The sequence below is a fragment of the Saccopteryx leptura genome, chromosome 1 (genome assembly GCF_036850995.1).
Source record: "Saccopteryx leptura isolate mSacLep1 chromosome 1, mSacLep1_pri_phased_curated, whole genome shotgun sequence".
Taxonomy (NCBI): Eukaryota; Metazoa; Chordata; class Mammalia; order Chiroptera; family Emballonuridae; genus Saccopteryx; species Saccopteryx leptura.
The window spans coordinates 386,366,636-386,377,689 of NC_089503.1; the positions used below are offsets into that span (position 1 = coordinate 386,366,636).

The 11,054-nt window shown below is 60.9% G+C and overlaps 2 protein-coding genes across 2 annotated transcripts; one reads left to right on the top strand and one right to left on the bottom strand.

The window, feature by feature from the left end:
• The first annotated feature begins 289 nt into the window (after window positions 1-289).
• Window positions 290-8,311, top strand: RGL2 (ral guanine nucleotide dissociation stimulator like 2). The gene is made up of 18 exons (XM_066359658.1): window positions 290-451; window positions 662-858; window positions 2,124-2,207; window positions 2,430-2,608; window positions 2,736-2,786; window positions 2,877-3,174; window positions 3,433-3,684; window positions 3,771-3,874; window positions 4,528-4,612; window positions 4,689-4,757; window positions 5,091-5,165; window positions 5,954-5,986; window positions 6,106-6,227; window positions 6,323-6,418; window positions 6,497-6,608; window positions 6,701-6,994; window positions 7,406-7,520; window positions 7,652-8,311. The coding sequence occupies exons 2-18, from the start codon at window positions 697-699 to the stop codon at window positions 7,861-7,863; spliced, it is 2,343 nt and encodes a 780-aa protein (XP_066215755.1). The 5' UTR covers window positions 290-451; window positions 662-696; the 3' UTR covers window positions 7,864-8,311.
• Window positions 8,312-9,473: 1,162 nt separating this feature from the next.
• Window positions 9,474-10,751, bottom strand: PFDN6 (prefoldin subunit 6). Its single transcript, XM_066361448.1, has 4 exons — window positions 10,424-10,751; window positions 10,145-10,215; window positions 9,935-10,059; window positions 9,474-9,689 (listed from the first exon to the last, which is right to left on the bottom strand). The coding sequence occupies exons 1-4, from the start codon at window positions 10,485-10,487 to the stop codon at window positions 9,560-9,562; spliced, it is 390 nt and encodes a 129-aa protein (XP_066217545.1). The 5' UTR covers window positions 10,488-10,751; the 3' UTR covers window positions 9,474-9,559.
• Between the last annotated feature and the right edge of the window lie 303 nt (window positions 10,752-11,054).

Consider the following 11,054-nt stretch of genomic DNA (forward strand, 5'->3'; position numbering starts at 1 on the left):
CCTGCCTAAAACGCGTCCCGCAGGAGATTTAGTTTTGTGACGGGGAGGAGGATGTCGAGTTCTGCTCCTGCCCTCTCCCAGGGCTGGACACTGGGAACTTTACACCGATTCAGTGCGGACTGCATGGGCTCCGGGATCCCCGGGTCGGGGGTGGGGGCGGGGCGCAGGACCGCGGAGCAGGGGACACGGGCTCCTGCGTCCAGGCCCCTGGGCGTCCAGCGCTCCCCGGGTCTGCGGCCCTGGCTGGCTCCTGTCCTCACTTCCTTCCCTTTTTGGCTCCTGCACTCGGAGCGGGCGGACGTAGGGGGGGAGCGGAAAGGGCGGGAGGGCCAGGAGCCTGGCGGGGGAGTACAGGGGGTGCGGAAAAGCCGCGGAGGGGACTCGGTCCGGGGCCGGAGACCGACGGCAACAGCAGCCCGGGACCCGCGCTGACCCCCACCCTCCCGAGCAGGTCAGAGCCAGAGCACCTTGTGACCCTGCCTATCCGTACCCGTGCTCGTGGTCCCCTCGTCTCCCTAAATGCACCAGGGCCCCCCAAACTTCAGGCTGGTGCGCCCCCTCCCAGCCTCCCCGCCGGATGCCCATCGGGTTATCGAGACACTCACCCGCGTCCCTCCCCGCCCACCGACCCCTTCCTGTCTCCCCCCCCCGACCCCCCCAGGCGCCCCATGGCCCGACCCCGCTGACGACCCGGCCATGCTCCCGCGGCCCCTGCGGCTGCTTTGGGACACGAGCCCCCCCGGGGGAGTGGTGCTGAGCAGCTTCCGGACCCGAGACCCCGAAGAGGGTGGGCGCCCAAGTGGCCAGGGCGTGGGTGAGGGACAGGAGGAAGAGGAGGAGGAGGAGGAGGAAGATGAGGTGAGTGAGATGTGGACGGGGTGGGGGGTGGTGCATTTCGGAGACCACATTTCTCTCCGTGTCTACGTCCCTGAACCTCTTCCTCGCTGCCTCAGTTATTCCCGCTCCCTTGCTGGTATCAGCGGCCTGTCCCCGGCCGCGGGGACTCGCGGCGTTCCTGTGGCTCACTGTTGGCAATAATATGTGACTCAGGGCCCGCCCGGGGCCACCTGCCAGGGGCGGTCTGGCCGGCTGTCCCGCGGGTCTCCGGCCTCTGCCTCGGTGTGCCTGCCTCGCTGGGCATGGTGTCTGGGTCCCTGTCTCCCTCCCTGTTTTTGTTTGGCGGGGTGGGGTTTGTTTCCACGGTAACCGGCTGCTCTGACTGGGATTGGGGAGGGAACCCTTCGATTTCGTGACCCCTCCCCCTCCCGCTAGGCGCTGGGTGGAGGCGGGAAGCCGAGGTTCTTGGGTCTTGGAGGGATGGTTCCAGGCTGAGCCCGGAGTGGTCACCTGCTTTCCTCCGGGACTAATAGTGGTGGCCAAGAGTGGGATTTGGGGCCTCAGGAGGGGCCAGAAGTTGGACTTGGGCCCCCAAAGATCTAGACTCCTGAGTCCAGGAGCCGTGTGTGTACTGAGTGACTGGCAGGGCTGGTTTTTCGGGATCGGTTGGGGGTGGGGCCGGGGCCACGTGACTCTGAGTCTTACCTCCCCCCCCCCCCCATCCTCACTTCCCCTTCTCCTTCCTGTACTGGGATAGGAGCCGCCACCTTGGGGGAGGGGGGCGTCTGTAGGGACTGGGGGGAAGGGAGCTAGGGGGAAAGACTAACTCCTCGGGCTTGGCCAGTTCCGCGGGGGGCGGGGGGCGGGCAGAGCATGCGGCTGTGCCTGTGACTGAGGTTTCAGCTTCCCAAGGTCTCTGCCTCAGGCTGTCTCTCGGGTTCTCCTCCTATCCTTTGTACCTCGCTTTTCTGCTGGGTTGGGGTTCAGCTGTGGGGAGAAGGGACTGTGGGGGTCTCCAGGATCAGGGTTCCTGCATTCCACCTTCCTCCCCCCCAGTGCAGCCCCCTCAACTCCAGCGGGCCCTGAGGCGGTTTGGGTGGGGCTGTCTGAGCCCCAGTAGGGGAGACCTGGGGTCACCAGCCCCTGCCACCCCTCGCACTCGCTGGTACTGTCCCCTGCCGCCACAGGTGAGGGGTACAGAAGGGGGAGCAGGGCCTGGAACGGAACGCTGGGGTTAGTGGGAGGTGGTGTGGGCCTGTCTGACCTCCCCTCTCTTACAACTGCAGGCCCCTGTGTCTGTCTGGGATGAGGAAGAGGACGGTGCCATCTTTGCTGTCACAAGCCGCCAGTATAGGCCCCTTGATCCCTTGGTGAGATCATAGCTTTGGCTTCTCACCTCTGACCCATCACCCCAGAATGGCCAGCTTTCTGGCCAGAGTGCGAGGTTGGAGGTTCGGGGATCTGGACTCTGCTGTGTGACTTTGGTCAAGTGTTTTGCCCTTTCTGAACCTTAACATGATGAGCGTGGCTTAGCTCCTAGGTGTGGGGTTCTCCCCAGAGGTCTAGGCAGTGACTGGCTCTGTCTCTCCCAGGCCCCGACTCCTCCTCCACGTTGCTCCCGGAGGCTGCGAGCGGGCACTCTGGAGGCTCTGGTCAGACACCTGCTGGATGGCCGGACATCAGGGACCGACGTGACCTTCACGGCCACGTTTCTGGCCACCCACCGGGCTTTCACCTCCACGCCGGCTCTGCTGGGGCTTGTGGCCGACAGGTCAGGTTTATAAGTGGCTGAGGGTCATAGAGATGTCTGGACTTTCTAAAGCCAGCGCTTCCTACCAAACTAGTCAAAGCCAGTGCAGTTTTGGGCTCAAGGGACAGACTGAATTTCTTCCCCTTAGGCTGGAAGCCCTTGAATCTCATCCTGCTGATGAACTAGAGAGGACAAAAGGGTGAGTGAGCCCTGACCCTTAGCCTCACAGCCGCCTCTGCCAGGGTTGCAGCTTGACCTCTGACCCCTGGGCGATTCCCCCTTCTCCCAGGGTAGCCATCTCTGTGCTGTCAACCTGGCTGGCCTCTCACCCTGAGGATTTTGGCTCTGAGGTCAAGGGTCAGCTTGACCGGCTTGAGAGCTTCTTGCTTCGGACAGGGTATGCAGCAGGGGAGGGTGTTGGGGGGTGCAGCGCTGACCTCATCCGCAACCTCCGGTCCCGGGTGGACCCCCAGGCCCCCGACCTTCCTAAGCCCCTGGCCCTCCCCGGCGACCCCCCTGCCGACCCCACGGATGTCCTGGTGTTCCTCGCTGACCACTTGGCCGAACAGCTGACCCTGCTCGATGCGGTGAGACCCTGACCTGTTGCCCCTCTGCCCCTGCCCCTTACTGACCGTCCCCTGACTGCAGAGCCTCCCTTGTTTCCAGCCCTCTGACCCAGCCCCCAGCCTTCTTCCGTCCGATTGTGACCTTTCCTGTTTCCCCTGGGTTGTCACCCTTCAAATCCTGGCCCCTCTGGTTCCTTGGCCACCTGAGATCCTCACACCCCTAAAATTGGGAAGCTGGCTCTTGACTATGAACTTTAACCTCTGACCTCTGCCCCACAGGAGCTATTTCTCAATCTGGTTCCCTCTCAGTGCCTGGGGGGCCTGTGGGGTCACAGAGACCGGCCAGGACATTCCCACCTCTGCCCGTCAGTGCGAGCCACTGTCACACAGTTCAACAAGGTGGCGGGGGCAGTGGTCAGCTCTGTCCTGGGGGCTACCTCAACTGGAGAGGAGCCCGGGGAGGTGACCGTTCGGCCCCTCCGTCCGCCGCAGAGGGCACGGCTCCTGGAGAAGTGGATTCGAGTGGCAGAGGTAGGAGAGAGAGAGGATCGGCCCTGTGGGGGACCATGGTGTGGAGAGAGGTCCCGCAGCTGTGGCCCCTCTGTGACGCCCTGCAGGAGTGCCGTCTGCTCCGGAACTTCTCCTCCGTCTACGCCGTGGTGTCCGCCCTGCAGTCCAGCCCCGTCCACAGGCTCCGGGCAGCCTGGGGGGAAGCGGCCAGGTGGGAGGACGGGGCACCAGGCTTGGAGGGGGTGCTGAGCTGGGCGTCCTCAGACCTGCCGCCCCCCCCCCCCAGGGACAGCCTCAGGGCAGGGCACCAGGCTTGGAGGGGGTGCTGAGCTGGGCGTCCTCAGACCTGCCCCCCCCCCAGGGACAGCCTCAGGACAGGGCACCCCAGGGACAGCCTCAAGACAGGGCACCCCAGGGACAGCCTCAGGACGGGGCACCAGGCTTGGAGGGGGTGCTGAGCTGGGCGTCCTCAGACCTGCCCCCCCCCCCCCCAGGGACAGCCTCAGGACAGGGCACCAGGCTTGGAGGGGGTGCTGAGCTGGGCGTCCTCAGACCTGCCCCCCCCCCAGGGACAGCCTCAGGACAGGGCACCAGGCTTGGAGGGGGTGCTGAGCTGGGCGTCCTCAGACCTGCCCCCCCCCCCCCCCAGGGACAGCCTCAGGACAGGGCACCCCAGGGACAGCCTCAGGGCAGGGCACCAGGCTTGGAGGGGGTGCTGAGCTGGGCGTCCTCAGACCTGCCCCCCCCCCCCAGGGACAGCCTCAGGGTAGGGCACCCCAGGGACAGCCTCAGGACGGGGCACCAGGCTTGGAGGGGGTGCTGAGCTGGGCGTCCTCAGACCTGCCCCCCCCCCCCCCCCCCCAGGGACAGCCTCAGGGCCTTCTCCAGCCTCTGCCAGATCTTCTCCGAGGAGGACAATTACTCTCAGAGCCGGGAGCTGCTGCTGGAGGTGTGGCCCTGTCCCCTGGCGTCCCCTGGTGTCCCTCTGCCCCTCCCACCCCCACTTCTTGTTCTGTCACCCCCAGGAGGTGAAGGGGCAGCCCCCTCTGGAGCCAAATTCCAAGAAGACCCCGAAGCCTGGCTCCCGGGGTGGGGTGAGTGTGCGGGGTGGGGCGAGTGCGCGGGGCGGGGCGAGTGCGCGGGGCGGGGCGAGTGCGCGGGGCGGGGCGAGTGCGCGGGGCGGGGCGAGTGCGCGGGGCGGGGTGAGTGTGCGGGGTGGGGTGAGTGTGCGGGGCTGGTTGTGAAGGAGCAGGGATTGGGGGGGCAGTCTGAGGGACAGACGAGGGATGGGGGGGGAGTGATGGAAGAGGGCCCCACCGTGGGGTGGGGACATGCACTTTATCCTCTGAGGCTGGCAGGATTGGAAGGTGTGGGGAGGGAAAGCCCTTGGCCGGGGCAGGGCTGTCTGACCCTGACTCTGACCTTAGGGTGTGGTCCCATACCTTGGCACCTTCTTGAAGGATCTGGTGATGCTGGATGCTGCCTCCAAGGATGAGCTGCAGGTCAGTGGTGCGTGCGTGCGGGTGTTCAGTGCCACAGCGGAGCACACGGCCTCAGGGTCAGATAGCCCTCCCTCCAGAAGCAGGCTGCAGACCGGAAGCACTGAAGCCCACCGGGGCTTCAGCCAGGGTGTCCACCCTCCAGCTCTGCTGTTTGGCAAGTTGTGCAACCTTGTTGACTTAGTGATCTGTACGTAGTAGACGCGTGGCAGAGTGTACGTCCATCTGTCACAAAGGGGAAATGAGTTAATCTTGCGCAAGTGCTTAGAACATGCCTGAAGTTTAAGCATATGTAGAGTTTGTTATATAAAGCTAGACCGGGGCCTGACCTGTGGTGGCGCAGTGGATAAAGCGTCGACCTGGAATGCTGAGGTGGCTGGTTCAAAACCCTGGGCTTGCCGGTCAAGGCACATATGGGAGTTGAAGCTTCCTGCTCCTCCCCTCCTTCTCTCTCTCTCTCTCCTCTAAGATGAAAAAAGAATTAAAAGTAAATAAATAAAACCTTTAAAAAAATAAAATAAAATAAATAAAGCTAGACCGGAACTTGGGGCGAGTTCCTAATCCTTTCCGAGCCCTGATTTTCTCTCCTGTAAAGTGGACAGTTTCTCCCTGCGGTGCCCAGTGTGGAGGAGAAGGCAGAGCGCTCAGAGAATGACATGGGGGGAGGTGTGGGCGGGGCGCACAGATGGAGAGGCTGGGAGGCAGATAGCACTGGGTGGGGGCGCCTGTGTGTGGGGGCGCACAGTCTGGGTGGCAGGGTTGGGACTCACCCCACTCCCTTACCCTTGCAGAACGGATACATCAATTTCGACAAGCGGAGGAAGGTGAGGGGAGAGCTTGGGACTGGATGATAGACCTCCCTAGCCACGCCCCGGGAAGGGGAGAGGGGACGAGACCGGGGTTCCTGAGTGCTTGGCTCCTACAGTCTGAAGGTGCTTTCTAGGAGTTTGCTGTCCTTTCCGAGCTGCGGCGGCTCCAGAATGAATGTCGTGGCTATGACCTCCGACCTGACCCTGACATCCAGCAGTGGTTACGGGGACTCCGGCCGCTCACAGAGGCCCAGAGGTGACTGGCGGGGAGGTTGGGACTGCAGGGCTTGGGCAGGGTTTGGGGATCAGTGTGTCACATTCTGACCTCTGCCCCTTGCCCCTCTCTCCCAGCCATCGAGTGTCCTGTGAGGTGGAGCCACCTGGTACCAGTGACTCCTCTGTCCCGCGAGTGCTTCGGCCAACGCTGGTCATCTCACAGTGGACAGAGTGAGGGAGTCGGTCGGTGGGGGTTAATTTCTTGGGGACATGCCTTCTTCTGACCTTCCCAATGTCCTGCCACTCCAGGGTTCTGGGCTCTGTTGGGGGTCCCACCCCCCTGGTCTCCTGGGAGCGGCCCAGTGTTGGGGGAGTTGAGATGCCTGGAACCCCAGCCCCTCTGTTGACCCGGCTGGCCCAGGTGAGCTCTGCTCCTGACCTCTGATCTCAACACGGATCCTGTCCTTGGACCTCCCTGCCTTCAAACCAGTGCCCCGTGTCGTTTGTCCCCAGCACATGAAGTGGCCATCCGTGTCGTCTCTGGACTCCGCGCTGGAGAGCGGCCCAGGCACCCTGCACAGCCCGGCCGGCCCCAGCCACCTCTCCCCACCTGCGTCCTCCCCTAGGCCTTCCCGAGGTCACCGCCGCTCTGCCTCGTGTGGCTCCCCACTCAGCGGGGGTGCAGAAGGGGCCTCCAAGGGGCCTGCCCCAGGGGGAGAGGCGTCTGGGCCGGGGGCTTCCGATTGCCGAATCATCCGCGTCCAGATGGGGCTGGGGGAGGACGGCAGTGTCTACAAGAGCATCCTGGTGCGGGGGCGTGCGCTGGGAGGTGGGGTCAGGGGCCGTGCCCTGTGGGACCAGAGGCGTGGGTTTGAACCCACCTGGCAGGGCGGTTCTAGTTTGAATTCCGGCCCTTGGTCGGAACAGCCATGTTTTGTTTAAAAGCATTACCGGCGGTTGCACCTTGAGCTTTTGGCGGCCGTGTTAGTTTCAGTATGAAGAGCAGCCTTCCCCACAGGGAAGCGCCCGTCTCACGAGGTTCACGGGGGCTGGCCCCTGGAGTCCAGGGAGCCGCCTTATTGGTTCCCTGTTCGCTTTCAAGTTTTGGACACGGGTGACCTTTTCTAGGTTGGAGAAAAGGTGGCCGGGGTTGGAAGGGTGGGAAGCAGAGGTCATGCTGGCCAATTGATTGCTCTTTTGGGTCTCCTGCTCTGTCAGGTGACAAGCCAGGACAAGGCTCCGAGTGTCATCAGTCGTGTCCTTAAGAAAAACAATCGTGATTGCGCGGTGACTTCGGAGTTTGAGCTCGTGCAGCTGCTACCCGGGGATCGAGGTGAGAGGCAGGCTCGGGCCCCGCCCCCGCCCCCGCCCCCGCCCCCGCCCCCGGTGGGAATGCTGCTCCATCCCGGTGGGGCTGGGGGGACGCGACCTGTTCGTGCTTGACCGCCCTGTCTGCACCCACAGAGCTGACCATCCCCCCGTCCGCCAACGTCTTCTATGCCATGGACAGGGCTTCCCACGATTTCCTTCTGCGGCCGCGGCGAAGGTCCTCGATCGCTACGCCTGGCCTGGCCAGCGGCCCCTCGGCCTCGGGAACGCCCCCGCACGAGGGGGGAGGGGGTTCTTTCCCCAGGATCAAGGCCACAGGGAGGAAGATTGCCCGGGCACTGTTCTGAGCAAGAGGCTCTCTTGGCTCTCAGAACTCTTGGTGACCAACCATGCCAGATGTGGGCGGCCCCGCTGAATGGCGGCAGTTCCGTTGCATTGGGAAGAAACCCGGAAAGGCGGCCAGCCACCCTGGGGCAGTGAAGTGCCGCTGGCTTATCAGACAGCCGAGAGATCTCGCCCTGTGGGGAACGGTGACCTTGGTGACCAAGTTGGATACCTGCGTACAGCCTCCCACTCTCCGTGAATGCCGCACGTGGCTAGCGTTGGGAACGGGCGTCTCCTAGCATGCGAGGGCCTAGTGGGGGGGAGAGAAGAAAGACCTTGGCTCTGAGCCCCAGGGAGAGGGGATGGCAAGAAGGAGGTTCTAATTGGTGTTCCTTTTCCTATTCGGGGGGTTCCTGTCACTGTGACAACACTAAGGTAATAAACCAAACACTACTGAGTTCTACTTCCTTACCCTTGTGCCTTGTGGTATGTGTGAGCTGTTTGCAGGCGTGGGGGTGGGGAGCGGGTGGAAACTCAAGTGCCACAGAACACGAAGGGACCATGTTTCCCGTCCCCATGCAGATCTGAAAGTGAGGTGTTGCTGAAAGCCAGTTTCTCCTGAGCACTCCTTCCCCCCAGTGCCCTCCCCACCCCTGTCTCTGTCTGCTCCTAAGTTTTTCTCCTTAAGTTGTCACAGGCCTATGTCAAGTACTAGCAACCCAATTAAAGCGATCAGTATCAAGAACCCCTCTTGGCTGCAAATTTATAGCTGACAGTTTTAGGACAAAGAAATGGAAGAACTTTGTGGGCAATGTACAAACTTGGGGAGGACTTAACAACATCACAAAGCAGGTGTTAGGATTTTAGATCAGTCCAAGCTACACTGAAACAAATTCTAGAAAGAGATACTAAAAAGAACTAAGATGCCAAGGCTATTTGGAGGATAAGAAGTCACAGCACAGAGGGTCACCACCTTTCTTCCTAGGGTCCCATGTTAGAGCACTGAGTTCTTAAACTGGTCTTCCCAACAACTTGCATTGTTAATGCCCTCATGTTTCCTAAAGTGGCAGACCAAGTTGAGGCAGAGATAAAAGTGTTATATACAGACGAGGTTTGAGATATTCCAGATTTTAGTCTCAAGAAAGAAGGATGGGCTCTGGCCATTTGGCTCAGCAGTAGAGCGTCAGCCTGGCGTGCAGGAGTCTCGGGTTCGATTTCCGGCCAGGGCACACAGGAGAGGCGCCCATCTGCTTCTCCACCCCTCACCCTCTCCTTCCTCTCTGTCTCTCTCCCCCTCCCCCGCAGCCGAGGCTCCATTGGAGTAAAGTTGGCCCTGATGCTGAGGATGGCTCCATGGCCTCCATGGCCTCCGCCTCAGGTGCTAGAATGGCTCCTGTTGCAGAGAAGCATTGCCCCCTGGTGGGCATGCCAGGTGGATTCTGGTCGGTTGCATGCAGGAGTCTGCCTGCCTCCCTGCTTATAACTTAGGAAAAAAAGAAAAGAAAAAAAAAGGACGGATTACTTGGCCACACAGGTTCCAGTTGCAAGAATTTGGACCTGAGGTAACAGGTCATGCAAACCTTAGGTGGAAGGGGCCCGGGGAACAGATGGAGATAATCATGACAAAAGTGGCTGGTCAGGAAACAAGTGTTTTCACATTTTATTAGCTATAGCACAGACTCCTAGAGCTGCCTGGACCCCCCACCCCCCACCACAGGGTCAGGCCTTCCCGGGAGCCCCTGCCTTTGCCACCTGGGCCCGCTGGAACTCCTGCTGCAGCTGAGCGAGGGTCTCCCTCTGCTGCTCTGACTGCCGCTCCAGGTCCCGGAGCTGAGCTTCGTATCGCTTACTGAGAAGAGGCAAGTGAGGCAAAGAAGCAAATAAGAAATTAGACTTATTTAGCTTGCTGAAGGGAAGAAACAGATCAATGGACAACTTAAAAATCTAGGGGAGGGCGGGAGGGAAAAGAAGTTAAAGAGGAAGAGGTGGGAGGAAGTAGACAGTAAGGGGCTACTCTGGAGAGCTACTCGAGGGTGGTTCCTCAACACCTTTACTCCAGCGGTGTCGCGCGCCTCCTCGTGTGGTGACACTCACATTTCAGCTGTGATATAGTCCAGTCTCTTCCCCACTGTGGCCCGAGCCTCTCCCAGTTCCTGTTTGACCAGCACAGGGCCCAGAAGTTTAAAGACCACGTTGGACCCATCCAGCAGGGCCAGCTCCTGATGGAAGGGGTGGGACACAAAGGATCAGAATCCTTGCCGGGACGGGTACCCTTCTCGCCCCACAAGTCCCACCTAGTCTCACCTCCTTCACGATATTGTTTTCTGTTAGTTGTGCTTCAAGCTTCTGCCTCCCTGACATGGATTTACTCAAGTCTGGGTGGGAGGAAAGACTTGATTAGAGGCATCACATGTGCTACCCGACTCCCACAATCTCAGTACCAAGAAAATGGAACAGGGGAGGCGGATCAGAATGGAGGCGGCGAGTCCGGGGGTGGGGAAGGAAACACGGTACCGGTCTGGCTGTGCGTTCGGAGTGAGTGAAGGGACGGGGGCGAGGCCACGGCCGACCCTGCTCCCTTACCCTTCTGTAGCTGTTGGTATTTCTCCACTTCTCCCTGTAGCTTCTTCTGGATCAGCTCGGCCATGGCGGAGACGAAAGCCTGCGGCAGCGGGCGAGGGGCGCTGGGGCTCACACTCTGGAAGGTACCCGGGCTCCCTTTAATGGTCTCTGGCCTGCAGAAATGACAGGCAGCCTCTCGGGGCACCGAAGCTTCTCCCCGTCGGATGTCGACTCGACCCAGGCGGTAGGGGGTGGCGGTTGAAACACGATCCTCCCAAATCTCTCAACCGAAGCTCAGTCCCACTCACGTTCTGCCTTCAGAAGTATTGAAGAAAAAAAAAAACACAAAAAAAAAAAAACCCGGAAGTAAACAAAGAATGCTGGGAAAAGACTGCGACGGAAGCTCTCCCTCTGACGCATGCCGGGAATCGTAGTTCCGGCGAGCTTAATAGGCGCCGTTCTGCTAAAACAAAACAAAACAAAATTTGAAGGTTTTAGGCAAGATGAGGCAAGGAAGCTGGAAAGGAAACTGGGACCTGATCCCGGACTTGCCTTTCTTTCCTTACTCGTTCATGAGTTGTCGCTCGGGAGGGCGAGAGCGCCCTCGTTCAAAATGGCGACTAAGGCTTCACCCCTGGCACAGCGCTGATTG